The sequence below is a fragment of the Hyperoodon ampullatus genome, assembly GCF_949752795.1.
Source record: "Hyperoodon ampullatus genome assembly, chromosome: 8".
Taxonomy (NCBI): Eukaryota; Metazoa; Chordata; class Mammalia; order Artiodactyla; family Ziphiidae; genus Hyperoodon; species Hyperoodon ampullatus.
Window position 1 is genome coordinate 84,781,797 of NC_136921.1, and position 26,812 is coordinate 84,808,608.

At 37.0% G+C, this 26,812-nt stretch overlaps 2 protein-coding genes across 3 annotated transcripts in view; one reads left to right on the forward strand and one right to left on the reverse strand.

Annotated features, from left to right (window-relative positions):
- Positions 1-539: 539 nt before the first annotated feature.
- KLHL41 (kelch like family member 41) lies at positions 540-15,813 on the forward strand (the record flags this gene model as incomplete). Its single annotated transcript, XM_079709998.1, has 6 exons — positions 540-1,649; positions 5,247-5,404; positions 5,525-5,632; positions 8,605-8,790; positions 10,588-10,734; positions 15,627-15,813. The coding sequence occupies 6 exons, from the start codon at positions 540-542 to the stop codon at positions 15,736-15,738; spliced, it is 1,821 nt and encodes a 606-aa protein (XP_079566124.1). The 3' UTR covers positions 15,739-15,813.
- Positions 15,814-16,420: 607 nt separating this feature from the next.
- The window catches only part of FASTKD1 (FAST kinase domains 1), a gene marked incomplete at its 5' end in the record, with an annotated part of 32,288 nt that continues 21,896 nt past the window's right edge, over positions 16,421-26,812 (reverse strand). Inside the window, 6 exons of one of the 2 annotated variants that reach the window (XM_079709877.1) lie at positions 16,421-16,657; positions 17,206-17,320; positions 17,971-18,109; positions 20,811-20,914; positions 21,264-21,420; positions 22,856-22,984. In XM_079709877.1, coding sequence (XP_079566003.1) covers positions 16,556-16,657; positions 17,206-17,320; positions 17,971-18,109; positions 20,811-20,914; positions 21,264-21,420; positions 22,856-22,984 — 746 coding nt within the window. In that variant the 3' untranslated portion in view covers positions 16,421-16,555. Of the gene's footprint in view, positions 16,658-17,205; positions 17,321-17,970; positions 18,110-20,810; positions 20,925-21,263; positions 21,421-22,855; positions 22,985-26,812 lie in introns of both variants that reach the window. The other variant, XM_079709878.1, reaches the window with a different exon arrangement.

A 26,812-nucleotide genomic window follows, 5' to 3' on the forward strand; every position in this document is an offset into this window, starting at 1 on the left:
ATATATCCCACTGTTTTGAGTAGAAAATAAAAATTTGTAGCAGTTATTGGAAAGGGGATCTTGCTTATGAGTATCCAAATGAACTCAGCTCATATTCTTAAACTTTGCATCATTAATTCAGATAGCCGAGTAGCTTGCCACTAGACCATTTTTAGCGGACTGACTCATTTTTATGATTCAGTTTTCTGTTAGTTTAATAAACATTTTCTTGCGGTAGCCTTTATTAGCATATCTTCTAATGCTTTATGTATTTTAAAGTTTTCCACTTCATTTAAATCTCTTGTTTCTTAGCTGTTTCCTTAGTGATTAAAAGTTCCAGTTGTTCCTTTCAATCTGTAACAGCTGCAAGAACTCTTCTTTCCAAACTAGCTCTCCTAAATTCCCTTGTTAGAGTTGGTATCTATATTTAGCTGGTGGGATTAAATTGCAAAGGCTTCAAGCCGGGCAAAGCACACTGATCTGCCTTTTTACTGCTAGACCTGTGTGCTGTGAGGAGCTAAGGCCTTAGTGTCCCCTTCCTTACCCAGGTTACTCACAAAATGGATTCCCAGCGGGAACTTGCAGAGGAACTGCGGCTTTACCAATCCACCCTTCTTCAGGATGGTCTAAAAGATCTCCTGGATGAGAAAAAATTCATCGATTGCACACTAAAAGCAGGTGACAAAAGTCTTCCTTGCCACAGATTGATTTTGTCAGCTTGTAGTCCTTACTTCCGTGAGTATTTTTTATCTGAAATTGATGAGGCAAAAAAAAAGGAGGTAGTACTAGATAATGTGGATCCTGCTGTACTGGATTTAATCATTAAGTACCTGTACTCTGCCAGTATTGATCTCAACGACGGAAATGTGCAAGATATTTTTGCATTGGCCAGCCGCTTTCAGATCCCCTCCGTGTTCACTGTCTGTGTTTCTTATCTTCAGAAAAGACTTGCTCCTGGTAACTGTCTAGCTATCCTAAGATTAGGACTTCTTCTTGACTGCCCAAGACTCGCCATCTCTGCCCGTGAATTTGTGTCTGATCGCTTTGTACAGATTTGTAAGGAAGAGGACTTCATGCAACTGTCTCCACAGGAGCTGATCTCAGTCATTTCCAATGACAGCCTAAATGTAGAAAAGGAAGAAGCGGTATTTGAGGCAGTGATGAAATGGGTGCGAACAGACAAAGAAAACAGGGTTAAAAACCTTAACGAAGTGTTTGATTGTATCCGTTTTCGCCTTATGACAGAGAAATATTTTAAAGATCATGTTGAGAAAGATGATATAATTAAAAGCAACCCAGAACTCCAGAAAAAAATCAAAGTTCTCAAAGATGCCTTTGCAGGCAAACTCCCAGAACCTAGCAAAAACACAGAGAAGGCTGGGGCTAGTGAGGTGAATGGTGATGTTGGTGATGAAGATTTACTTCCTGGTTACCTGAACGATATTCCCAGGCATGGAATGTTTGTCAAAGACCTCATCCTCTTGGTTAATGACACAGCTGCAGTGGCTTATGATCCCACGGAAAATGAATGCTACCTTACTGCATTGGCTGAGCAGATCCCCAGAAATCATTCCAGCATTGTTACCCAGCAAAATCAGGTGTACGTGGTAGGAGGCCTCTATGTGGATGAAGAAAATAAAGATCAACCTCTACAGTCGTACTTCTTCCAGGTAAGAAAGGATGTTTTCATGTATGTAGAGACATAAAGGAAAGGCTGTTATTCACCATCTAGTTAGCTGACTTGTGAATTATTCAGGCTGCTTGTATTTTATTCTGCTTGATGTGCTATTCCAGTCCCTTGAATTTTCATTACTTAGAGGGAGGGCTGACAAGTATTTGAATCAGTTAACTGCTTGTTAATATTTAATAAACATTTTGGTAAAGAATGAGGTTCTATTAATATTTAATAAACGTTTTGGTAAAGAATGAGGTTCTAATTAATGTATAAGTGATGGCTCACGATTTTCTTTATGCACTTTTACCCAAAATGTCATGTTTATAGTTGATTGTGACTGTAATTCTTTAAAGACCAGTATTTTAGTAAAAACGAAATTTAATCTTGTGTCCTCTTTCTGAAAAACAGGTTACTGTATTTCCCAAAATCAAAGTACTTTACACATTACAAAATGTTATAATTGATCAGATTTTCTACCTTCTTCCAAGTTTCCTTGAACTGATTTGAAGTTCCTGGAGGTAGCATTTCATCTCTTATTTATGGTTACTGCCCAAAATATAGTTTTGTTGACAATGAAAAGAACTTGTATACATATTTTACATGCTTTGGATTACCTTCTAGGAAACACTGTCTACACAAGTGTCACTAATTTGGATTAATTGTATTTAGAAATATTTATTTATGATAAATTATCAAATTTATTTGGATCAGAGTTGTACTTAGACATATTGGCAACTTAATCTGTATTATGAAACCATAGAAGTTTCCAAGAAAACACATCCTCCTAAACTAACACTCTTTGTAGTTTGTTTGAAAGGAGTTCGTTGCATATTATCAACACATTATATTTACCAGTTTATGAAGGAATCAGTGGCTTAACCTTCATCTTTAATAATGTCAGTACCAGTACTTTGTAGCTTACAGATAGTTCAAAAGAGTTTGTTTAGGTCATGGCTACTTATGGCCTGGGGTTTATGGGCACTTGAGTTGGAAAGGCCAAAGATAAGCATGTGTAGAATGTCATACCACAGTCACTGAGTGCTTTCAAAGTGTGTGACATACGGTGCATTTATAAAGCACACTCTTTTTTTTTTTTTTTTTTGCCGTATGCGGGCCTCTCACTGTTGCGGCCTCTCCCGTTGCGGAGCACAGGCTCCGGACGCGCAGGCTCAGCAGCCATGGCTCACGGGCCCAGCGGCTCCGCGGCATGTGGGATCTTCCCCAACCCGGGCACGAACCCATGTCCACTGAATCGGCAGGCAGACTCTCAATCACTGCGCCACCAGGGAAGCCGTAAAGCACACTCTTTAACCAGCTTTTTCTAATCTTGAAAAATGTAATAATACATGTTAATCACGGTTCTTAATTTTCCAAGTTCCATTAAAGAATGTTAACTATGAAATATAAAAATAAAATAGAAGCTGTAATCATAAGTATTTGAATGTGGGCCACAAAATTTCCTAAGCCCTAATTTTAAATTCAGATAAATTTCAGGAAGGGTAAATTCAATTGAAAAGGCAATAATTTTATCTAGGAAGTAAAAATGACATCAAAAAACAGACAGACAGATACCTGGAAATCATAGACCCAAAGAATACTTAATAGCCTTATCTTTATTCTCTTCCATCCTGTTACTGCCCTTGCTTTTATTGACACAGCCTCTCATTTCTGAAACCTGCTTGATGTTGTTCCTTTTAGCTACAAAAGGTTATATAAAGTTGAAAGGGTCGACTCCCTGTCATTTACCATGACTTGCTCCTTCTAAAAGACACAAATAGTGGGACAAGATGCCAGGATAAAAACACCTGACTGTAAAAGAGGGTTATGACTCACAAGAAAATATATGTATGAGAATCTCAGGCTTTGTATTTTCTGCTTGGTCACCTCTGTTTAAAATGTATTAAGTTAGGATTCATATGACCTTTGATTGTATACTAGAATTAGATTATGAGAATTTTTTTACCTAGGTAAGAGCTGGTTTTTTCCATAGACTTAATAGTTTCATCAAATCTTTGAACACCACATCTTAAAGTAATCTAGGTCCAAACTCTAATTTTAAGGGTGAGAAAACTGAAGCCAGAGAGGTTAAATAGCTTGACAGCTCATCTGTAAAATAGACACTATCTCATCTGCTGTAGGAAGTGCCCTATCCGGGGTAGTATGGGAATGTAGACAGTATTGTGTAGTGTGGGCAGTAAACCCTCCGGTTTGGGATTATGATGGCTGCTGTTCCCATTTAAAAAGACAAAGTATGGATTTGTATAGCTTGCATCAAGTATCACTTAAAAGCTCTGTGAGTTTGTGCAAATTATTTAACCTTTCTGTACCTCAGTTTCCTCATATGTAAAATGGAGAAAATAAAAGTCCCTATCCTGGAGGACTAGATGAGATTACCTGTGTCAAGCATTTAGTATGAAGCCTATCACAGAGTAAAAACTCCATAAATGCTCATTATTACTGCTACTATACTACATACCACTTTCTTGATAAATAATTTTTTTTCAAAAAATGAAAACATTAGTGATCACAATCTGGATGTTGAAATTTGTGACTGCAAACTAACAGCGTATGTGTGGGGATCAAACCGCTCATCTCAGCTAGTTTTATTTAGTACTTTGCTTTAACCAAGGTTACTAGACCAGATAGAGATAGGCTTCCATAGGGACCCCTCCCTATACCACAGACTTTAATATCTGCATCTATCCTTGGTATCCAATTATTCTGGGTTTTATTCCTTTTTCTTCCACTGCATAGAAGTAGCACTAGAGAGGACAACAAATCTGTGAATGCGCACCCTCAGAAAGCAGTTTTCTTGTGTTTTGGTGTCCTAAAATGCAAAGTGGAAAATCTTAAAGTTACCAATAGTAAGTGCTAAAGCTGATGCCAGCCATATCAGAATCACGTATCCCAGAGCGTGGGCTCTTGGAGCGCGGTCTTAGGCTTGCAGAATCGGCAGTAGCAAGAACAAGCAAAGTTACTTCCTAATATATACGAGAGAGAGAGAGAAGCGTATTTTAAATGACTCCCCGAAAAAGGCTAGGAAGTTACAGGCTATAACACCTGCCTATATCTGAAGTAATAAAGTGAAGCATGGAGAACCTAAAAATGTTGAAGGAAAGAAAATAGATAATGCCTAGCGCCCCTGCTGTCTGAACTGAGCGACAGGTCCAGCTGTCCCGGGCGCCAGCTTGGGAGCATGTTAAATATAGCATGCGGGGTTCACTCATGTACTGTGACCCTCTTTTTCCCCAGTGTCCTAAAAGTATTATGATTCCTTGCTCAAACCTGAACAAGGCAACATGGGAAGAAAATTTGACAAGAAATCTCGCAGTTCTTAACTAATCGCCGGTGACTATTTTATTTTCTCTTTCTTCAAGTTCTGCAGGTTTGAGTACTTTTAGCTATTTTGGTAGGCCAAGTAGCTTTTCTCATTTTTCTCGGTAATTCAAAGGTAAAATATGATCCTTTTTGGGTTGTAGTTTTACTTGTGAGAACTTTGACTATCTCAGTGAATTCTAAACAACAAAGTATAGCGTATTTTTTGGTACACCTGTAACAAGCTCCACAATTCCTCATATATTCTTTCTTTCAGCTTGATAATGTAGCATCTGAGTGGGTTGGACTTCCACCTCTGCCTTCAGCCAGGTGTCTCTTCGGTCTGGGAGAAGTAGATGACAAAATCTATGTAGTTGCAGGCAAAGACCTTCAAACAGAGGCTTCACTGGATTCAGTATTGTGCTATGAGCCTGTGTAAGTTGGCATGACATTCTCGTTTCCTAAGCATTCAGGTATATGAGTGCCTATATCAAAGTCATAATTTTAGAACCTGAAATTCACTGAAAGCATATAAATTCTATCTTCTGATTTTAGGGCAGCCAAATGGAATGAAGTTAAAAAACTTCCTATCAAAGTCTATGGCCATAGTGTGATTTCACATAAGGGGATGATATATTGTCTTGGAGGAAAGACAGATGACAAGTAAGTACCCTGACATCTCCTTATGGTTTATATCCAAGTGATTTTTTTATTACAAGGGTTCCTTCCTGTTTTCACTTGAATCTACATGCTGAAATAGGACTTGGTTCTCACCCATAACATTTTGAAAGTAAAATTTCAAAATAAAATTTTGAAAAGTTATTGGAGGATATTTAAAATGATTGATGAAGGAAAACTGTATACAATTTTAAAGTTGCTAAAGTCAATTTGTGTATGCCCAGCATATTGCTAAGAACAAACATAATATCTCCAACATAAGCATTCTTACAGTGGAAAAGCAGCATTTAGGAACATAATCAAGCCTTTTATTTGGCTAATTTATAATTATATTTTACTACATTAAAACCAGTGGGCTTTTCATTCATTTAGCCATAAGTGATAAAAATTAAGTGTATCTCTTTAATATAATATTTTAAATATAACTATTAAAACAATAGTGCTTAAAAATCATGGATTTGTACTTTACATTCATCAGAGAGAATTTAGATAGTTGAGTTTGAAACTGGTGAATGGGGATTGAAAAGGGGGCAGTTCTTTCCTCAGCAATGTTTCACTTATTTACTCCTGGACAGGTGATATTCAAAATATTTAACAACTGGTCACAAACAGGCACAGATCAAACAGAATAGATATACCTGATATACCCAGTAGCACCCAGTCTCTTATGAGAAAAAGAGGATGAAGTTTCCTATAACTTGCTTTCTAGGTACTTCTCAAGGGATAGGTCATTAGGAAAGAGATCTTATACCCCCAAGGGAGAAGTGAGTTTAGAGCGCTCCAGAAGTCAGTCAGTTAAGCCAGTAGCCTGTCTGGTAAAATGAAGATTTTTAGCTTCAATAGTGAGAACAAATTTCCTGCCCCTGAAAACTCTGCCTAATTTGGCTTGTATCATTTACCCAGTTTGTTCAAGAGATGCCCAATCCTGGAAAGGGAGTCAGAATTAAGAATTTAAGAGCAAAGCAGGAAAGGAGAATAAAATATGGAAATGTGCTAGAATTAAAGAACTGTATATTGTGCAGTTAATAGTTAATGGCTATTACTCAATTAAAATGACATATATTACAGAAAATATGATTTTTAAAGCAAAGGGTTTTTATACAGTCTGTCCATATTCAAAGATAATATATTCTGAAATTTTGATATCTTCCTTAATGCCAGATATTCCCATCAAATAAATATTTAAAGGAAGGCCATATTATAAACACAGAGCAAAATCTTGTTTGGAACATTTTTCCTGAGTAATAGAATGGAAAATCTGTATTAAGCAGTGTTATGACTGGAAACATAGTGACTCCGCCAAATGATTTAAATTGTTTCCTTCAAGTAGTATTAGTAACTAGGAAATTGATGTGTCAGTAAGAAGCATGCAGGTCTTGTCAGTAAGAATACATTAATCTTGAGAATATGATTAACCAAAACAACATTGCGGGCTTCCCTGGTGGCGCAGTGGTTAAGAGTCCACCTGCCGATGCAGGGGACACGGGTTCGAGCCCTGGTCCAGGAAGATCCCACATGCTTCAGAGCAACTAGGCCCGTGCGCCACAACTACTGAGCCCATGTGCCACAGCTACTGAAGCCCGCGTGCCTGGAGCCCGTGCTCCGAAACAAGAGAAGCCACCACAGTGAGAAGCCCGTGCACCGCAATGAAGAGTAACTCCTGTTCGCTGCAACTAAAGAAAGCCTGCGCAGCAACGAAGACCCAACGCAGCCATAAATAAATAAATAAAGTTCCCTTTAAAACAAACAAAAAAAACCCAGAACATTGCTTTCAAAGTCAAGAACTTTGAAAAGAGTCATTACCTAAAATAAGCACTGAATTATACTAGTTATACTAGTTATACTAGTTATACTAGTTATCGCCACTGCATTTGAAGAACATGATTTTGGATTGTGTTCTTATGGAGGAGTTTTAAGATAATACTCATAGTCATATATTAGAGGAAATGCTTCTACTCCAGATATCTGGTCTTTTATAAAACTAAAGAAAAAAATTGTCCTCACAAAAAGTTGAGGTTTTGTTTGGTTGCTTTTTGGCTTTACCAAATATATCCAGTTAATCAATTCTTATTTGGAATTCGAACTCCCATCAGTAAATTATGGAATCATAACAACATACTAAGAAGGATAATTCAGGTAAGTCCAGGTTTTTCTGGTACCATTTAGCATATAAAATTGTTTTCATTACTCATCAGCTCAGATGACTAGTTGTCTAATCTTTAGTCCCAGATTTCTTAAAATGCATTGGTATATTAGTGGTAGACTAAAATAAAATGAGCCATGATATTGCAGTTACATTTAAAATAGGTACATTCACATCTAGTTATTTCTTAAGTTAACTGATTCATTCTTAGGATATTCAGATAATGAAATGAATAAACATTTTTGTTACTGAGGCACAATAAAGGGTTTATGAATTTTTGTTATCTCTATTGTGTATTGAATTTAGTAGCAGATAGGATTAAAATCTACTCTGCCTGGGCCTCTAGGCAATTGCCAAAAGTAAAGGATCCTGGGCTTCCCTGGTGGCACAGTGGTTGAGAGTCTGCCTGCCGATGCAGGGGACATGGGTTCGTGCCCTGGTCCGGGAAGATCCCACATGCCGCGGAGCGCCTAGGCCCATGAGCCATGGCCACTGAGCCTGCGCATACGGAGCCTGTGCTCCGCAACGGGAGAAGCCACACAGTGAGAGGCCTGTGTACCGCAAAAAAAAAAAAAAAAAAAAAAAAAGTAAAGGATCCTACCTTCCAGCAGAATAATTAAGATTTAAAATAGCTTTAGTCTTTATATTTGGAATTGTCCTTTGCTTGGTGACATACGTTCAGATTAAGAATTTTCCTGATCCTCACTCTACTACATATTTCAAACAAGAAGCAAAGGTAAGTGATTAGTGAAGTTGCTTCTTTCAAAACAGAAAGCTTCTAAAAGGACAATTTTGTTGTCTTTTATGTTTACAGAAAGTGTACAAACAGGGTGTTTACCTACAACCCCAAAAGAGGAGACTGGAAAGATCTGGCTCCAATGAAAACCCCTCGTTCCATGTTTGGAGTGGCAGTCCATAAAGGCAAAATTGTGATTGCTGGAGGCGTCACTGAAGATGGTCTTTCAGCTTCAGTTGAAGCTTTTGACCTCACCACCAATAAGTAAGCTGCCATCTCTTACTATATGTTTTAGTTTCTCATTTTGGATAAAAATTAAGCTTTCCAATTAGGACATGGGGAGAAGAGGGTAGGGAGGCAAGGACTGAAGAGGAAGTATCTTCATCTGTGTTTCTTTTGGTGTTATGGGTGTGAAATGCCTAACATTTTGACGCATTATGTGTGTTTGTAATTTGGAATACATGACCCTCAAGTAAATGTTGGAGTGATCAATCTATCCTTACTTGTTATTAACTTTGTGAATTTAGTCATGCAAAGGTAATACTTCTGAATAATTATATACACATAAATGGATATACATCTCTCTATAAGGTTATTTGATTTGAAATATGTATTTTCTTTAAGGACAAAAAGACCTCCACTTAGTTTGTGATATTTGTAATGCTTCAGATGTTTGATTCTTTTGTGTTCTTTATAATTTTCTTTTTTTTTCACTTTTAAGCTTGTATTGGCTTAAAGTTAATGTAAAAGATATTTGACAGATATTCTTTACATAGAATTAGTCCTTTTCAAGTTTTTGAGCTCACACATCTAGATGAGTATATAGTTTTTATGCTCCTCGTTTAGCAATGAAGAAAAAATTACAGCACTATTATTACTTTTTTAAGGAACCATGTATGCCTGATTACAAAACAGACTTTAGTTTATCTGAAAATTACAAGGAAGTTTTATGGAATTAGATTTTTATGATCGTTAAAAACTATGTTTTTTGAAGACTATATAATATATGGGTAAAAACCCATGTTATAAGAAGTTAAAGAAGCAACACACAAAGCTACAAATACTCTATGTTCTTAGTTTTGTTCATATGCATAGTTGGATGTTTAAATTTATATGCATTTTTTAAAATGACAAAATTATAGCAAAATATTGCTTATGATTATGTCTGAAGGACATGATCATGGGTGATATTTGTTTTCTTCTATACCTTTCTGTTTCTCCAGATTTTGTACAATGTACATATATTTTTATAATTAGAGAAACAGATAATAATGTTTAGAGAAAAACTATGAGGTCCACCTTTATGCCAGAGTAATGGAAGAGAGCTACCAAAATGACTAACTCATTCTAGACTCTTGATACTTCCAATTAATTTGATTGATTTTATCTTTAGTGGTCCTATTTCATATGGCTATTAACATTAAAAGTTCCCTTAAATCCTTTACTTAAAAGGAGGAAGTATAAACTATTAAAAAGAAAATTTCCAACCCTAGTTTGTAAACTATTCTTATCACATACTTTATTAAAAAGGGTTTGGAGATTTCTTGAGATGCTATGGAGATCAGAGTTTTTAAAAATTTGTATTAGCATTCAAATGAAATCCAACACAGTAGGGCCTAGGAGCCCTAGAACTTCCCCCCAAAACTCCACTATTTTTTTTTTTTTTGGCCACACTGCACAGCATGTGGGATCTTAGTTTTCCAACCAGGGATTGACCCCGTGCCCCCTGCAGGGGAAGCACAGAGTCTTAACCACTGGACCGCCAGGGAAGTCCCTCAAAGCTCCACTATTTATGGCATACAGTTTGATAACCACTGCTGAAGGTGCTAACTAATGAAGGTGAAGTATTCTTGGATTGACATATTGAGGGCTTTAAAATCTAATTTGGTTACATCTTTCAAATAAAGGAATATTTAGATATTTTCCAGTAGCAAATTTAATCTTCTAATTTTTGATGTTTATGCTACTTGAAGTTTTTAATTATAATTTCCTATAATTGTTCGGTAAATACATTTGGCATTTTTTAAATTTTACATTAACTGTATCTTCAATAATTCCTAGGTGGGAAGTAATGACTGAATTTCCCCAAGAAAGAAGTTCCATCAGTTTGGTCAGCCTGGCTGGATCCCTGTATGCCATTGGTGGTTTTGCCATGATTCAGCTGGAGTCTAAAGAATTTGCACCCACTGAAGTCAATGACATATGGAAGTAAGTTTTCTTCACTCCAATTTTCTGAACCAAATATTAAATCCAATAAGATAAAACAATTTTGAATAGGAAGCTAGACTTTCCCAAAATGTGCAGGCTCAGCGGCCATGGCTCACGGGCCCAGCCGCTCCGTGGCATGTGGGATCTTCCCGGATTGGGGCACGAACCCGTGTCCCCTGCATCGGCAGGCGGACTCTCAACCACTGCGCCACCAGGAAAGCCCTGTATGCTACTTTTTTTTTTTTTTTTTTCAAAATTTTATTTATTTATTTATTTTTGGCTGTGTTGGGTCTTTGTTTCCATGCGTGGGCTTTCTCTAGTTGCGGCGAGCGGGGGCCACTCTTCATCACGGTGCGCAGGCCTCTCACTGTTGCGGCCTCTCTTGTTGTGGAGCAAAAGCTCCAGACGCGCAGGCTCAGTAGTTGTGGCTCACAGGCCTAGTTGCTCTGCGGCATGTGGGATCCTCCCAGACCAGGGTTCGAACCCGTGTCCCCTGCATTGGCAGGCAAACTCTCAGCCACTGCACCACCAGGGAAGCCCTATGCTACTTCTTGATAGTAAACTAAACACTCTTTGAACCTGTTGAACTTTTACACATTGCCACTTACTTAATCAGGTACTGCTTCTAGTTAGCTGTGAGCTTGGGAAAGAACTTATCGGGGCCTATTTCTTAATCAGTAATTGAGAGTTGGACAACTGATCCTTTAAGCTCCCTTCCAGCCTTAAAAGTGTAATGAACGCTCTAGGCATCCAGTAGAGCAAAGGCTTCCAAACCACTTACCTTTCTCCCAGAGAGTACTTTACTTCCTAAGAAAACAGAGTCTGGAATAAACACTTAACCTCTTGAGTTTTCCATGATTCATTAACTCTATTTTGAATCTAATTTAAATATTTTTCCAATTTTCTGAGGATTCAGTTGTAAAAGCTTTTTAGAAAAGTGAAAAGTAGCAATCCACTTGACCTCCAAGATAGGTGCTGGGTAGGTCTCCCAAGTATAACACTTGCAGTTGTTACCCAATTGAACTATTTTACAGTTAAGCTTAAAATGAATGTATTTAAAAAGGGATGTGTGTGTGTGTGTGTGTGTGTGTGTGTGTGTGTGTGTGTGTGTGTAGTTTACCATGGTTTCTAATGCAGTGAATGTCACGTAGAGGACCAGTGTATCCAGAAGTCTTGGGAGCAGAAGTGTAACTTGTGTCATGGAAGAAAGTCACATAGTAACATAGCTGGGGCAGGGCATACAGTGTGCAGACGTCTGGTCACTATCAGGTCACCACATGTGCTGTCTTCAGCCCAGGCACCATGCTTGCTGATCTGAGTTTACAGGAGGTAGATCTCAGTTGCCTGAGGTGAGCATGAGTTCATACTGTATACTCATCCAGAAACTGCCGGACTTATGCTTTACCTGTCAGTTTAAAGGCCAGCCCCACTCCCAAGTCTGGATGCCCTTACCTGGCCTGTCACCAGATTGTCCAGAACCTTGGTACTCAAAGTATGGTCTGTGGACCAGCTGAGTTGGCATCTCCTGAGAGCTTCTTAGAAATGCGGAATCCCAAGCCCCAACCCAGACCTACTCAATCAGAATCTTAATTTTAACAAGATTAGTGGGTGATTTGCTTGCACATTTAAGTTTATAAGTACAGCTTTGGAAGAGTGATCAGTGAAGGCATAACACTGAGCCTGAGAGTGAAAAGTAGGTAACATTTTTTCTATACCTGAACTAGTACATGCCTTATTCCCAGCTGGTAAACTAGAAGGCTGAAAGGCTGGCAGCTTAACCAAACAATTATTTTGTGCATCAGACATCATTTCCTTATGTTGTTGTAACAGTAACTAACTGTGTAGGGGGCAAGAAAAAGTGGCTATAAAAGGAAGTTAACTGGGACTTCCCTAGTGGCGCAGAGGATAAGAATCTGCCTGCCAATGCAGGGGACACGGGTTCGATCCCTGGTCCGGGAAGATCCCACATGCCATGGGGCAACTAAGCCCATGTGCCACAACTACTGAAGCCCATGCACCTAGAGCCTGTGCTCCGCAACAAGAGAAGCCACCGCAATGAGAAGCCTGCGCACCGCAGCGAAGAGTAGCCCCTGCTCGCCACGACTAGAGAAAGCCCGCACACAGCAACAAAGACCCAATGCCACCAAAAATAAATAAATAAAATAAATAAATTTATTAAAAAAATAAAGGAAGTTAACTATTACCTTTCTCCCTCCAAAAAAGAGGGAAGAAGATAAAGAAACTGGAAATTTCCAGGGAAAGAGATTAGACCTAGCAAGAGGATGAGATGGGGAAAGACTGGAAAGCAGCAGAAAAAAATATGAAATAATGGAGGGCTGGGAAGGTTAGGGTTTTTGGAAAATGGGGATAGGTATCAAGAGTGAATAGGCAGTGATTCTTAACCCTAGCTGCTTTTACCTTTTTTTTTTTTTTTTTTTTTTTGGCTGCACTGCGTGGCATGTGAATCTTAGTTCCCTGACCAGGGATTGAATCCACGCCCCCTGCATTGGGAGCGTGGTGTCTTAACCACTGGACCACCAGGGAAGTCCCCTGGCTGCTTTTAAAATATACCAGTGCCTGGGCCTTCATGCAGACCAATTAAATCAGTTTCTAGGCAGGGCCTGGGCATCACTAGTTCTTAAAACCTTCCAGGTGATTCTAATATGCAGCAAGCCTTGAGAAACACTGATGTTAAGGAATGGTGCTATCAGTTGAACCCCACATGAGCCACTCTGGATCCTAATGGTGATCAAAAGCCAAGTTGCTTCAACAGAATACTGCAGGCAGCAAAGGGAAGTACAGCATCTCCTGGTAATTTTAGCAGGAGAGATTCTGATTATGGTTTATTTTTGCGATTAAGACAGTGCTTCTCAAAACTGCTTGCTCATTGGAATCACCTCGGGAACTTCAAAGAGCACTGATGCTGCCTCTGTTCCCCTCTGTTGATTGTGACTTAATTGACCTGGGATTTGGTCTGGGCTTTGGAACTTCCAAAAGATCCCCAGGTGATTCTAATGTGCAGACAAACTTGGGAACCACTGGATTTGGGAAAGGCAAGAGGAGGGGGCATTCATCATTATCTGCTTGGCTGTAAAATTTTAAATTTAGGTATTGGTATTTTCCATTTAGGTAATAAAATCTGGGGCAATAATTCTCAAACCTTGCTGCATATTAGAATCACTTTGGGAACTTTAAAAAATCCTCACGCCCAGGCCATAGTCCATACCAATAAAGTCAATCTCTAGGGGTGGGACCCAGGCATCAACATTTTTAACGTCTCCAGGTAGTTCCAATTTGCAAGTCAAGTTTGAGAACCAATGATCTGCAGTGGGTCCCAAGGCAGCATCAGCACCAGCTGAGTACTTGGTAGATGTGCAAATCTTTATTCCTCACCCCACAGACCTACTGAACCTCTGGGGGTAGGGGCCAGCAAACTGTGTTGTAACAAGCCCTCCAGGTGACTTTGATACGCAGTAAGTTGAAAGCCACTGACCTACAGAGAAGTGGCTACCCACCTGCCCTCAGCTTCCTAGTGAATCTCTATTCACACATGCAGAGATGAAAATAAGTGTACTACATTCTACATCTATAGACCTCCTTACTATGATATGTAAAAAATAATTTCCATTCTCATATTTTTTCTTGAAATCATTCCATTATGTAGGACTGACAAAGCTGAAAGTAAAAAATATAACTGCCAGGAAGCAAATGCTTTTAGGCCTCATTTAACCTCAACCTCTTATTGCTTAAATGTGGTCACTTTTTCATTAGATCATTTAAAACTGTTCTTTATCTTTTAATTTGTTGCTCCAAATTTTATATAGATAATCAAGGTTCTTTTCCTGATTAGTGGTAAAATATTTTTTGTCTACTTTTCCCTACATAAAAATCACACAGTGCACAGTACAGCTGTACAGCTGTTAAATTTGGACCATTGATGAAATTAAGTCAGATAGGCATCAGCTAATTTTAAAATTATTTTAAATCTCACTCACTCCTTGTAGAATGATTTGGGAGTATTTCCTATGTGCCAAGTATTGATAGCTTCTGGAGGAGGGAAGCTAGCAATGTGAATAAGATATATGTACTTTTGAGCTTGTTGAGGACATAAATATAGGGGAAAAAATTAAAATAGAAGGATAATTGTCATAATGGATACCATACAAAGGGCACTGTGAGAAATGAAGAGAAAACAACAAACTGCTTGAGGAAGGTGAGAAAGGCTTCAGAAAGAAGACAGTGTTTTGGAGTTTCTCATGCAGAGATGGCATTCCAGGCATCAGGCAGAGGAAAAGCACACAGGTCTCAAAGGAACCCAAGTTGTCTATATCTTTATAACCCTGAATATTCAGAGGGGACGACCAGTTCTTACCTAATGTCAAGTGCAAGAGTAGTACTCACACAGGACAATAAAGGGGAAAGAGAATGGCTTCTTACAGAGTGACCACTAGTGTCATGTACCATGCTGAGCACTAGTGTATGGGAACAGCTGAAATCATAATCAAAGTGACTAACAGTCCCTGCTCTTCCCAGTTCTTACTCTTTGCTGACCTTGACTCATGGGGACCAGCCATCTTTAGCAGTCCAAAGGTGAAAGATTAATTGCCTGTCTGTTACCTGTCATCTCTGGACGGTCTCTGATTCCCACAGAAGGCTTAACTGCCTAAGCATCCAGATTAAATACCATGCCAGTAATATGGGCATATGCTCAGAGAATGCGTACTTTTGGAGGAATTCAAGTGTTTGTTAGTCTACAAGTCAGGTGCATCCTCCTCTGGGTAAGAGCCAGTAGGGTTTTCTCAGAGAACAACATTTGTATATTCAACACAGGGAAATCTATAGAACTATCTACTTAAAAACAACTTACTGATTGCTTTCTTTTTCTCCATCAGGTATGAAGATGATAAAAAAGAATGGGCTGGAATGTTGAAAGAAATACGTTATGCTTCAGGAGCTAGTTGCCTAGCAACACGGTTAAATCTCTTCAAACTATCTAAGCTATAAACAAGAAGGTGAAAGACCATAATAGATAGGGAGGTGGTCTGTTTGGATAATAGGGCTTTAATTTATTGTTTTTAAAAAGGCTATACAGAGATTCATGTAGAAATTATTCACTATGTTATTGTCCAAGAGATTAGCAATGGGAATCAAAACCTCAAAGTTACTGAATCTTCAATGTAATGATCAGAGCTTAAAACCATTTTCTAAGAAATTAAATCTTAAATTGAACAGATTATTCCTTTTGTTAATCTGTCTCAATCAACTGTAAAGAAGCTTCCTAAATCTGAGTTTACTAATCCTTTCATTTGCATTGTTGAGGTAACTTTACACTTGTTTTCTATTACAAATGAAATTGGAGAATGAAATATGTACATCTGCATTTTCTAAAAATGTTTAAAATAGCAAAAACCTTTACTCATGCTTCAAGATATAACAAGAATCCTGTGCATTATATAAAAGATTATATGCTGTAAGAAAACTTTGGAAATGCTATTTAAGGAGTATAATAAATGGGTCTCATTTAAATTTAAAAAAATTAAAAAATAATAAAATAATATAGTTCCTGCCACATAGTATGCACTCAAAGAATGAACTGTAAACTACTTAAAGTTTCTTAAAAGCTACATCTTTTATATTAAGAATTTTAAACAGTTTCCCAACTAGATAGTAGAGAAAGTAGTCCATTGTAAAATGTCTGTTTATTTTAATAGGTATTAATTGACCTAGAAATCAATTCTACATTATTTTTTAATTGAATCAAGCCACTTAATTAAAATAAGTCCAAATATGACACACCATGATAACTAATTTTCAGTAAAAACTATGATGATGATTTGCCTTCTCCAAATATCCGTTCTCTCAGGTAGTCCATTCGAGCATTCTTTGTTGACAGTGCCATAGAGTTCCATTCAAAATGAGGGATCTGTAAAGTAAGTAATGTAGTCTGAATGAAAGCTCAAAAGCAGCAACAAAAAACATCAGGGAAGACCTCTAAGAATACTGAGAAGAGCTATAGGAACCCTAAGACATTAGTTTACATAAGCATAGCCTTTGAACCCTATTTGGAAGGTTGCCTTCTTCTTGACAACACCTGGAAGACCCTTTTCTGCTTCACAGCTCCTTTCATCCTCCTGTTCCTACAATACCAACAATGGACATTTTTTCCCATGTGCCTTTCTTATATTTGTACACTAGCCTTTTTCTCTTATAACTCCATCCATCTCCATAGTGCCTCTCTTTATTGTAAAATGAATATAAAAATCAAGAGATCTTCTAGAGACAATTTTAAAAATTATTTTTATTTACTATTCTTAAAAAAAAAGAGGGTGTTCTATTTCAGACAGATTTTAATATAGCTTTTTTTTAATATTAAAAAAAAGGTAATTCTACAACTTTCACCTTAAAAGGGGACACATGTAAAGCCAGTGTCTCTGGGTTTTTTAAAGGCTGAATTACATAAGTATTTCATACCTGAATTACATGATAGCCCAAAATTTCCAAGTGTCGTTTTTTCATAGCAGATTTTCCTTTTAAATGAGGGATGTTTCTACAAAATGCTCTCGAATCCAAAAATTCCAAAGCAATCCTACATAAGATGAAAATAAATATTTACTTCTGAAATTGAGAAACTGAATAATTATAAGCCTTTCAGGAACAAGGGTGCATCTTTATAAACTAAAAACCGCCAAATGAATAAATGAGTATACTAAGTTATTTTTCTACTTAAATTAGTAATTAATGACAAGTAATCCGATTCATTAGAATTAAACCAAATTATAGTAAGTATCTGCATGCTTTCATCTATTTGTTTCTTTGTCCAATACATATTTATTATGCACCTACCATATGTAAGGCACTGTGAGGGATACAAAAATAAAAGGACACACTTTATAGTCTAACAAAGAACATATGATACATAGTAAGTAACTGTAATGCAGTGTAGGAAGCAGCTATGTGCTATCCGAAAAGTAGAGAGGCATGGGAGGTCCAAAGAAGAAGATACTATTTATTTCCACTGAGGACAACTTGAAGGTTAGTGCTTTAGATATTGCTAGGCTTTGGACAATGAAGGATGGAGATTAAAGCAGAAAGCACAAGAAAAGCAAAGGTATGTGGGTAGCATGCATGAGATACATGAGGAGCAGATTCTACTATAAATAATCCTTGATAGCTGAGTTCATTAAATCGTGCCAAATTTAACATTTAGATAACAAAATCTGAAACTAAGAAAGGTACTTTTCAGCTCCTGGTGGCAGTCTTGATCCAGCTATTTGAGTATTTAATTCCGAGTGTACTTTTGGTAGTTTTCCCAAAGTTGTATTATGGCTTCCATACGGAATAGGATTTTTCCTTTTATCCAAGATACACTCAAAATCTGTAAGAAAGTACAGGAACCAACAATATGAATTAGGTAAATTCTTATAGGTAAAATTTTAAGATACGTTTTAAATATTTATATGTGTATATAAAGACACACGCACTCTCACAAACATGAAGAATGAGGTACCTCCCTAATTATCCAACTTATTTCATTTATTTATTTATTTATTTTGGCCACACCACACAGCATGCAGGATCTTAGTTCCCCGACCAGGGATTGAACCCGTGCCCCCTGCAGTGGAAGCCCGGAGTCTTAACCAATGGACCGCTAGGGAAGTCCCTATCCAACTTATTTTATATATATGATCTAGTCCAAGATCACCTCTCTTTGAAAATCAATGAATAAAAATCAACCAGCAAGTATTACTAAACTATTATTTAGCATGGGGGCTATATTTAGCACTGCACTAAGCCAAATCACATTACAGTTTTATTTTAATCCCCTTAAATCTCTTGGTCACAATTGGAGGAAGCTAAACCAACTCATCTGAAAATTAGTAAAGACAAAGATTGATGCATGTATCCTGTCTTTCCTGTATGAACTGTACATAGGGTAACTAAACAGTTGACATAGGAAAGTTCTTTTTAGACAAATTCCAACTAATAAATGCAGAATGACAGATGTAGAAAATCACTACTTTTCCACCCTTGATGAATAATGCATTTAGACAATAATTTTAACGGCTGCTAAAATCAGTAGGTGAAAAGCTGATGGGAAAGCTTCCTAACGGATAAGCTGACAACATATAAACACACTGATAAATCTTAATATAATAAAAAGGGGACAACCAGAATTGTATGTCTTCTGATAAGTTGGAGTAAGAAGCACATACCGCCTATGAAAAAGCTGGCCAAAAAAATGACCACTGCCACTCCCAAACTAACCTGAATCTAATCAAGCCTCTATATCTAAATACTGGTTTACAGGAAAAATAGGGGATACAGAAGCATGTTGAATGACACCACAGGGTTTCAACTGGAAAAGTCCAACAAACAGTAAAATAAAACATATAAAAGATAATTGAGACACTTGAATGTTGACAAGCTATATAAAAAGATTATTATGAATAGTTGTAGAGGTGAAAATGATGGCACTGTGGTTATATATCCTTTTAGATATACATTCTAAAATGACATTATCTGTGATTTGCTTGAAAAAGATCAGGTGGGTCTCTGGTTAGTGAGTATTAATAATTTTTAATGCTGGATGAGGGTTCATTATACTATTCTATTCTTGAATATGTATGAAATTTTTCCATAATAAAAACAATCATAAAAATGTATTTAAACCAAGAAAAATGAAAAAAGAAACAATGAATGAAAAGGAAGAAAGAGTAGGTTTAATTACCTATTCTTTATATATAAGGGAAACTGGGGCACTGAAGCATCTTCAAGTTAATTATCGAAAATGAAATATAGTTTTCTCATACAGAAAATGAATTCTGGAGCTAGAATGCCTAGGTCATCCTGGCTTTGCCATCTGCCAGCTACATAACCTTGGGCAAACAACAATGTCTCTGGGGCTCAGTTTCCTTATCTATAAAATAGAATAATTTGCAAAACTTATAGGGACATAATAAGTTTATTATATATAAAACATAATAATATCTAACACATAATTAGTATGTAACATAATAATATGTAAGTGTATCAATTACTATTGTTATATGAAATTACAGCATTGTTTGAAAGATGCACATACCAGCAAAAAAACTTAATAAATCATAGCATAGTCATTCAATGAAATATTATGCAGTCACTAAAAATAATGTATAATTATATTTGTTGGCATAGAAAAATATTCACAACATATAAACAAAGTTACAAACACTATAAAATAAGCCATTTGTTTTTTTGAAAAGTCAGAACTTTTAAAAGTACATATTACTTGCACACATGAACATGTATTGCTTGTAAAATTAGAAAGAAAACAAAAAATGTCATTAAAAATGAAAAAAAATTCAGAAGGAGAAACATAGACACCAAAAGTAAAGAGTGTTTGTATCATGAGTGATTTTCCTTTTTGTTATCTGTCCTTTCTGTTTTTTCTATAAGCATGTATTATGTATCATATAAATGAGTGTTTTCTTCCAATCCTTAGTTCTTTTTTTTTTTTTTTTTTGTGGTATGCGGGCCTCTCACTGTTGTGGCCTCTCCCGTTGCGGAGCACAGGCTCCGGAAGCGCAGGCTCATCGGCCATGGCTCACGGGCCCAGCCGTTCCGCGGCATATGGGATCTTCCCGGGCCGGGGCATGAACCCATATCCCCTGCATCGGCAGGCAGACTCTCAACTACTGCGCCATCAGGGAAGCCCCAATCCTTAGTTCTTAATCATACTACTGTATTGTCTTAATTATACCATATCCTTATATACAAATATTACCAATTAAATCTTATTTTTAATGATCTATATATATTTTCACATAAAAATAAGCCTCTTGACAACATGAGGTACAAATATGAGTTGGCAATACAATGGGCCTGGGATATAATAACCCTAGTTCCCCAACCAGGGACTGAAGCCATACCCCCTTCAGTGGAAGTGCAGAGTCCTAACCACTGGATCACCAGGAAATTTCCTGAAAATTTCCAAGATAACGAAAAAATTTTTTAAAAAGTTTTAAAATTCCAATTGATGAGATGATTCTGTTTAGTTTGGCTTTCTGAAAGTAGCTAATAACCTACCAAAGACTTACCTATTTTGTAGTAATAAGGTGTAAGAACAGAGGCTTTTACAAAATTGATTCCTCCTAGTACCTCTGCTAACATTTTATAAATCTGCTGTTGTGCTCCATTCATACTGCCAAAATCTTCAGGAAAATAAAATAATTAGTTCACTTAAAATAATCAGCTTTTGAATGAAAATCATCCCATATCTACAAACTGAAAAATAGATTAATATTTCCAACAAGAGCTTCCATGTATTGTAATACCACCTGCAATAACACTAAATTCAGCACAAGTTCTTTGGCTCTCTACCAAAAGAGGTTTAGTGTTCTAAATATTAAGAAATTCTTACAACACAAATTTCTCTACAAAATGCTTCCATTAAACAAGTTATGGCACTCTTGGGAACTCTGGTGTCATGGTTAGGTTTAACAATAAAAACAGTACACTACCTAATAATGTACTTTAGAATTAAGCTTTACTTTCTGACCCAAACAAAACTCAAACCTTTTTTATACTGCTGTTGACAGAAGCGGTCATGAAACCATGGAATCTGATATTCAGGACATTCCAAGCAGACTGCTCTATTTAATTCCATAAGACGAAATTGGACCTTCATATTTAGAGATGAACATAAAACTGAAATTAAAAAAATACATTAATAGACTTTGATAGCTTGAACTTAGCAAAGACGATTCATTTTTCACATTCATTTATCCCCATAATGGTTGTAACTTTTATTCTCATATTACAAAATCATTTCATTTGCATACACATGCTTTATATTTTTAAATTATTACATTCAGTGGGATGATTAGGACAAACACCTATGTTTCTCACTAATTATGAATACTAAAACTACATTTTAGGGGCTCCTCTGGTGGCACAGTGGTTAAGAATCCACCTGCCAATGAAGGGGACATGGGTTCGAGCCCTGGTCCGGGAAGATCCCACATGCTGCAGAGCAACTAAATCCATGCACCACAACAACTGAGCCTGCACTCTAGAGCCCGCAAACCACAACTACTGAGCCCAGTGCCACAACTACTGAAGCCGGTGCGCCTAGAGCCCGTGCTCCGCAACAAGAGAAGCCACTGCAATAAGAAGCCCGCGCACCGCAACGAACAGTAGCCCTGCTCATGGCAACTAGAGAAAACCGTGCACAGCAACGAAGAACCAAAGCAGCCAAAAATAAATAAATAAAATAAAAACAAAAAAACCTACATTTTAAAAAATACTACTAAAGAATATTCATTGACCTAATATTCTACATTTAGCAATCTATCCTAAGGAAACAAAGATGAGGGCAATGACTCATGTATAATAATCATTATTTATAGTAATGAATTGGAAACAACCTACATGCTAACAAATTTTATTACTTCCTTATGATGGCAGATTCTATAGACTAAAAAATCATGACATCAAAAAATATTTAATGGCATGGAAAATTGTTCAAAATATAGTTCAATGACAAAAGCAACAGACAAACAAAAGTGAACATATGTATAATTCAAATTTTGTTTTAAAATATCTATAGGTATATAAACATACATATAAGGGCAGGAGACAGAAAAGAAATACTCCAAAACATTAAAAGTTGTAGTTTCACTTGGTGGTAAGATTATGAATAATCTTTTATTTTCTATTTTATACTGTTCTATATTCTAAATTTTCTACAATAATCAGGAAATACTTTTATAAACAGAAAAAAACCCCAGTATTAACATTTAAATGCTTTAGTATGTAGGTAGAGCTGAAACTTGGATATAAAATACAAGTGATAATTTATTAAATTAAAAAATATATTACACTTGCTTGTTGTAAAGCAAAAAGTTTATTGTTTTTTAATAATGTTTAACAAGTATATAGCAGTTTTTCTTTGAAAGTGTTTTATGTATCTTATCACATTTTTAACTTTTTTCGCTTATGAAATTTACATACAGAAAAAAATGCATAACATGTATATGTATAGTTTAACACATAATTATAAAAAAATCATACATTTATCACCCACGTGAATAAAATACTCCTAAACAACAACAACAACAACAAAAAATATATATATACATACGTTCAAGTTGAGAATCTAATTTGGCTAAGAATCTGATGTTAAAAATTGCCTTCAGTAGATCTTCTGAAAAATATTCACGTGTGGCCAAAGAGTAACCAAGAAACACTAACATGAGAGGATCCAATATACCTAGAATAAAATTAAGATTAAAAAAATTAAAATGTACAGCTGCTTCACATATACGTAATATATACTTTATTCAGGTAAAACCAGGTTTTAAAAAAATAATGCAAACACAACCTTGACAAAATTAATATATACTGTCACAAGTTCAGAGAGAGTGGTAAAGTGGTTACCTTTGGGTGGGTGAAGAATGGAAATGAGGGCCTGGGAGAAGGGTACTATGCTAATATGCTATTTCTTGATCTGGGTACTGATTCCTTGGCTGATTCAATTTGTATAAATTCACATACTATATATATACTAAGGATATGCATCCGTTTCTGTACATACATATTCTGTGTACATTATTATACTTCCATTAAGTCTTTAAAATTGTCTTGAAAAGAGAAAGATTGAAAATAAAGGGTCAGTAGAGTATGTAAAAATAAGTGATCCCAGTCTCTATATACTGATAATATTGCTCAGAATGTGTGCAGAATCTTTCTAAGCACTTTACAAATATTAACTCATTTAAACCTCACTTCAGTGTAAAGTAGGAATGATTATTATCTCCGTTTTATAAACTGAGTGTACTGAAGCACAGAGAAGTTTAATGACTTGCCCCAAGTCACATGGTTAGCAAGTGGAGGGTGAGATTTAACTTGGAGAGTCCAGCTCCAGAGTCTACACCACGGTCCTGTGCTGCTCTCTAGAGCTCTCAGATCCCCAGGCTGGGTACAGACATATATGAAGCTCAGGTCTCACTCAGTACCTCCTCCCTTACCTATCAGCCAGCAACACGGTATGTGTCTCAGAGATAAGGCTTGAGGTTATTTACCGGATTTGCTTCATCCAAGAGATATTTCTTTTCTTTTCTTTTTTAAATTTTTATTGAAGTATAGTTGATTTACAATGTTGTGTTAGTTTCTCGTATACAGCAAAGTGATTCAATTATACATATACATATACATATTCTCTTTTTCATACTCCTTTCCATTATGGTTTATTACAGGACATTGAATATAGTTCCCTGTGGTATACAGTAGGAACTTGTTTATCTACTTTATATATAGTGTCAATTGTTTGTATCTGCTAATCCTAAACTCCTAATTTATCCCTCCCCCACCCCCTTTCCCCTTTGGTAACCATAAGTTTGTTTTCTATGTCGTGAGTGTTTCCATCGTCAATAAGTTCATTTGTATCATATTTTAGATTCCACGTATAAGTGATATCATATGGTATTTGTCTTTCTCTCCCAAGAGACATTTCTGATGAGAGGGAAGGGGTCCTCTAAAATGTGCCATTAGCAGCAATGTTCTTACAAAGGACAAAAAAAGATGTTAAATCTTTTCAATGTTTTGCTGAGTTTATTTAGTAAAGCAAGACCAAGTCACAAACAAGGTTAATAGCGATGATCTCTACCAGCAAAATTGATCTGTCAAAACTAATGTTTATTCAAAATAAAGAAAAGTATTATTCCATTAGAATTTTGCTTATACAGGTCTCCAAGAATTTTCCAAACATTTTCCCAGTAAGTCTTAAAAAAAAAATCAAAGCTGTACTTCTCAAACTCTCATCTCTTATATCCTTTATTTGAAGAAAAAAAAAAAGAATGTATTTTCATTTCCTTCTGATTGTTGACACACAACTGAACAACCAGGAGAGCACATTCAAAGTCTCATCTTTCAGTTTCAAGTCTCATCTTTCTATATATAATTGTATTACTAAAAGGGGGTATATATGAATGCCACACATGTATACACCCATACGTGAATAAACACATACATATCAGTCCCAATTTGTCTATTAGAGACACACAAAAATAGACATGGTTAGACACTATCTAGCATATAGACCCCACAAAAATGTAGCAAAGTCCATGAGCATCATACTGACATAATTAATATATTTATACTGGTCTCACACAGCCTAACTAGAGGTCTACAAGCCTAGAGAAACATAATTCCTGCCCTATTATAGAGCCTAACACCTTATGCTGGTCGTGGAAGCTCCCAGTTAAGTATTTGTTGCTTGGATGACGGAATAGGAATTTCTTACTCTCCAGGCACAGCAGAAAGCTCTGCGGAAGCTGGTCTCTGCTGTCTCTCCAACCTCTTCTCCTACCAACTCAGTCTCCCGCATTCCACTCCTGCCACACTGAATCTGCTGTTCCCGAAAGAAACCAAGCATATTCTCACCTCAGGGCCTTTTGCACTTGCTTTTCTTTACCCTGGGACTCTCTTCCCCACCTATGGACATAAGTCACCCTCTCTTTTTTTTTTCACATCTTTACCGGAGTATAATTGCTTTACAATGTTGTGTTAGTTTCTGCTGTACAACAAAGTGAATCAACCATACGTATACATATATCCCCATATGCCCTCCCTCTTGAGCTTCCCTCCCACCCTCCCTATCCCACCCCTCTAGGTCATCACAAAGCACCAAGCTGATCGCCCTGCGTGATGCAGCAGCTTCCCACTAGCTATCTATTTTACATTTGGTGTGTATATATGTCAATGCTGCTCTCTCACTATGTCCTAGCCTCCCCTAAACCCCCGTGCCCTCAAGTCCGTTCTCTGCGTCTGCGCCTTTATTCCTGCCCTGCCACTAGGTTCATCAGTACCGCTTTTTAAAATTCCATATATATGCATTAGCGTACGGTATTTGTTTTTCTCTTTCTGACTTACTTCACTCTGTACGACAGACTCTAGGTCCATCCACTTCACTACAGATAACTCAATTTCGTTCCTTTTTATGGCTGAGTAATATTTCATTGTATATATGGGTCACATCTTCTTTATCCATTCCTCTGTCGATGGACATTTAGGTTGCTTCCATGTCCTGGCTACTGTAAATAGTGCTGCAATGAACATTGTGATACATGACTCTTTTTGAATTATGGCTTTCTCAGGGTATATGCCCAGTAGTGGGATTGCTGGGTCATATGGTAGTTCTATGTTTAGTTTTTCAAGGAACATCCATAGTGTTCTCCATAGTGGCTGTATCAATTTACACTCCCACCAATAGTGCAGGAGGGTTCCCTTTTCTCCACACACTCTCTGGCATTTATTGTTTCTAGATTTTTTGATGATGATTGTTTAGATTTTTTTTTTTTTTGCAGTATGCAGGCCTCTCACTGTTGTGGCCTCTCCTGTTGAGGAGCACAGGCTCCGGACGCACAGGCTCAGCGGCCATGGCTCACGGGCCCAGCTGCTCCGCGGCATGTGGGATCTTCCCAGACCGGGGCACGAACCCATGTTCCCTGCATCGGCAGGCGGACTCTCAACCACTGCACCACCAGGGAAGCCCTGTTTAGATTTTTTGAGACATCATCCTGACCGGTGTCTCACTTCATTCAATCCATGGTCAATGACACCTCCTCGCTCCATCCAGCCCACCTCACTATCCTCCATCCTACACACCTACCCTGCTCTAGTGGTCTTAAATACTTATCACCATTTCACCTTATGTATTTGTTTATTGTCTATGCCAGTTTCACGCCATCAGAAAGTAAAATCAACGATGGTAGTAGAGTCTACCTGTTTTTATTCTCTCCTATATCTCCAGTGACTAAAGACTACCTGACAATAAGTACTTGGTGAATGTTGACTGAAAAAGCGGTAACTACTGAGCCAGACATTTCACTTCTAAAACACACTATACTGACAAGTAAGACATGTGGGTCTGAGAAGAGAAGCACCATTAAAACCTTTTTCTTTAAGGCCAAACAGAAAGAAATACAATTCAGGACCAAAATAAAGAAAGAAAAGAAAAAAATAATTTCCTGCCTCCGCTACCCTCACGTATTGCTTCTGCTAAGGCCAACAGTAGGAAGGAATATTTCTACTCCACTTT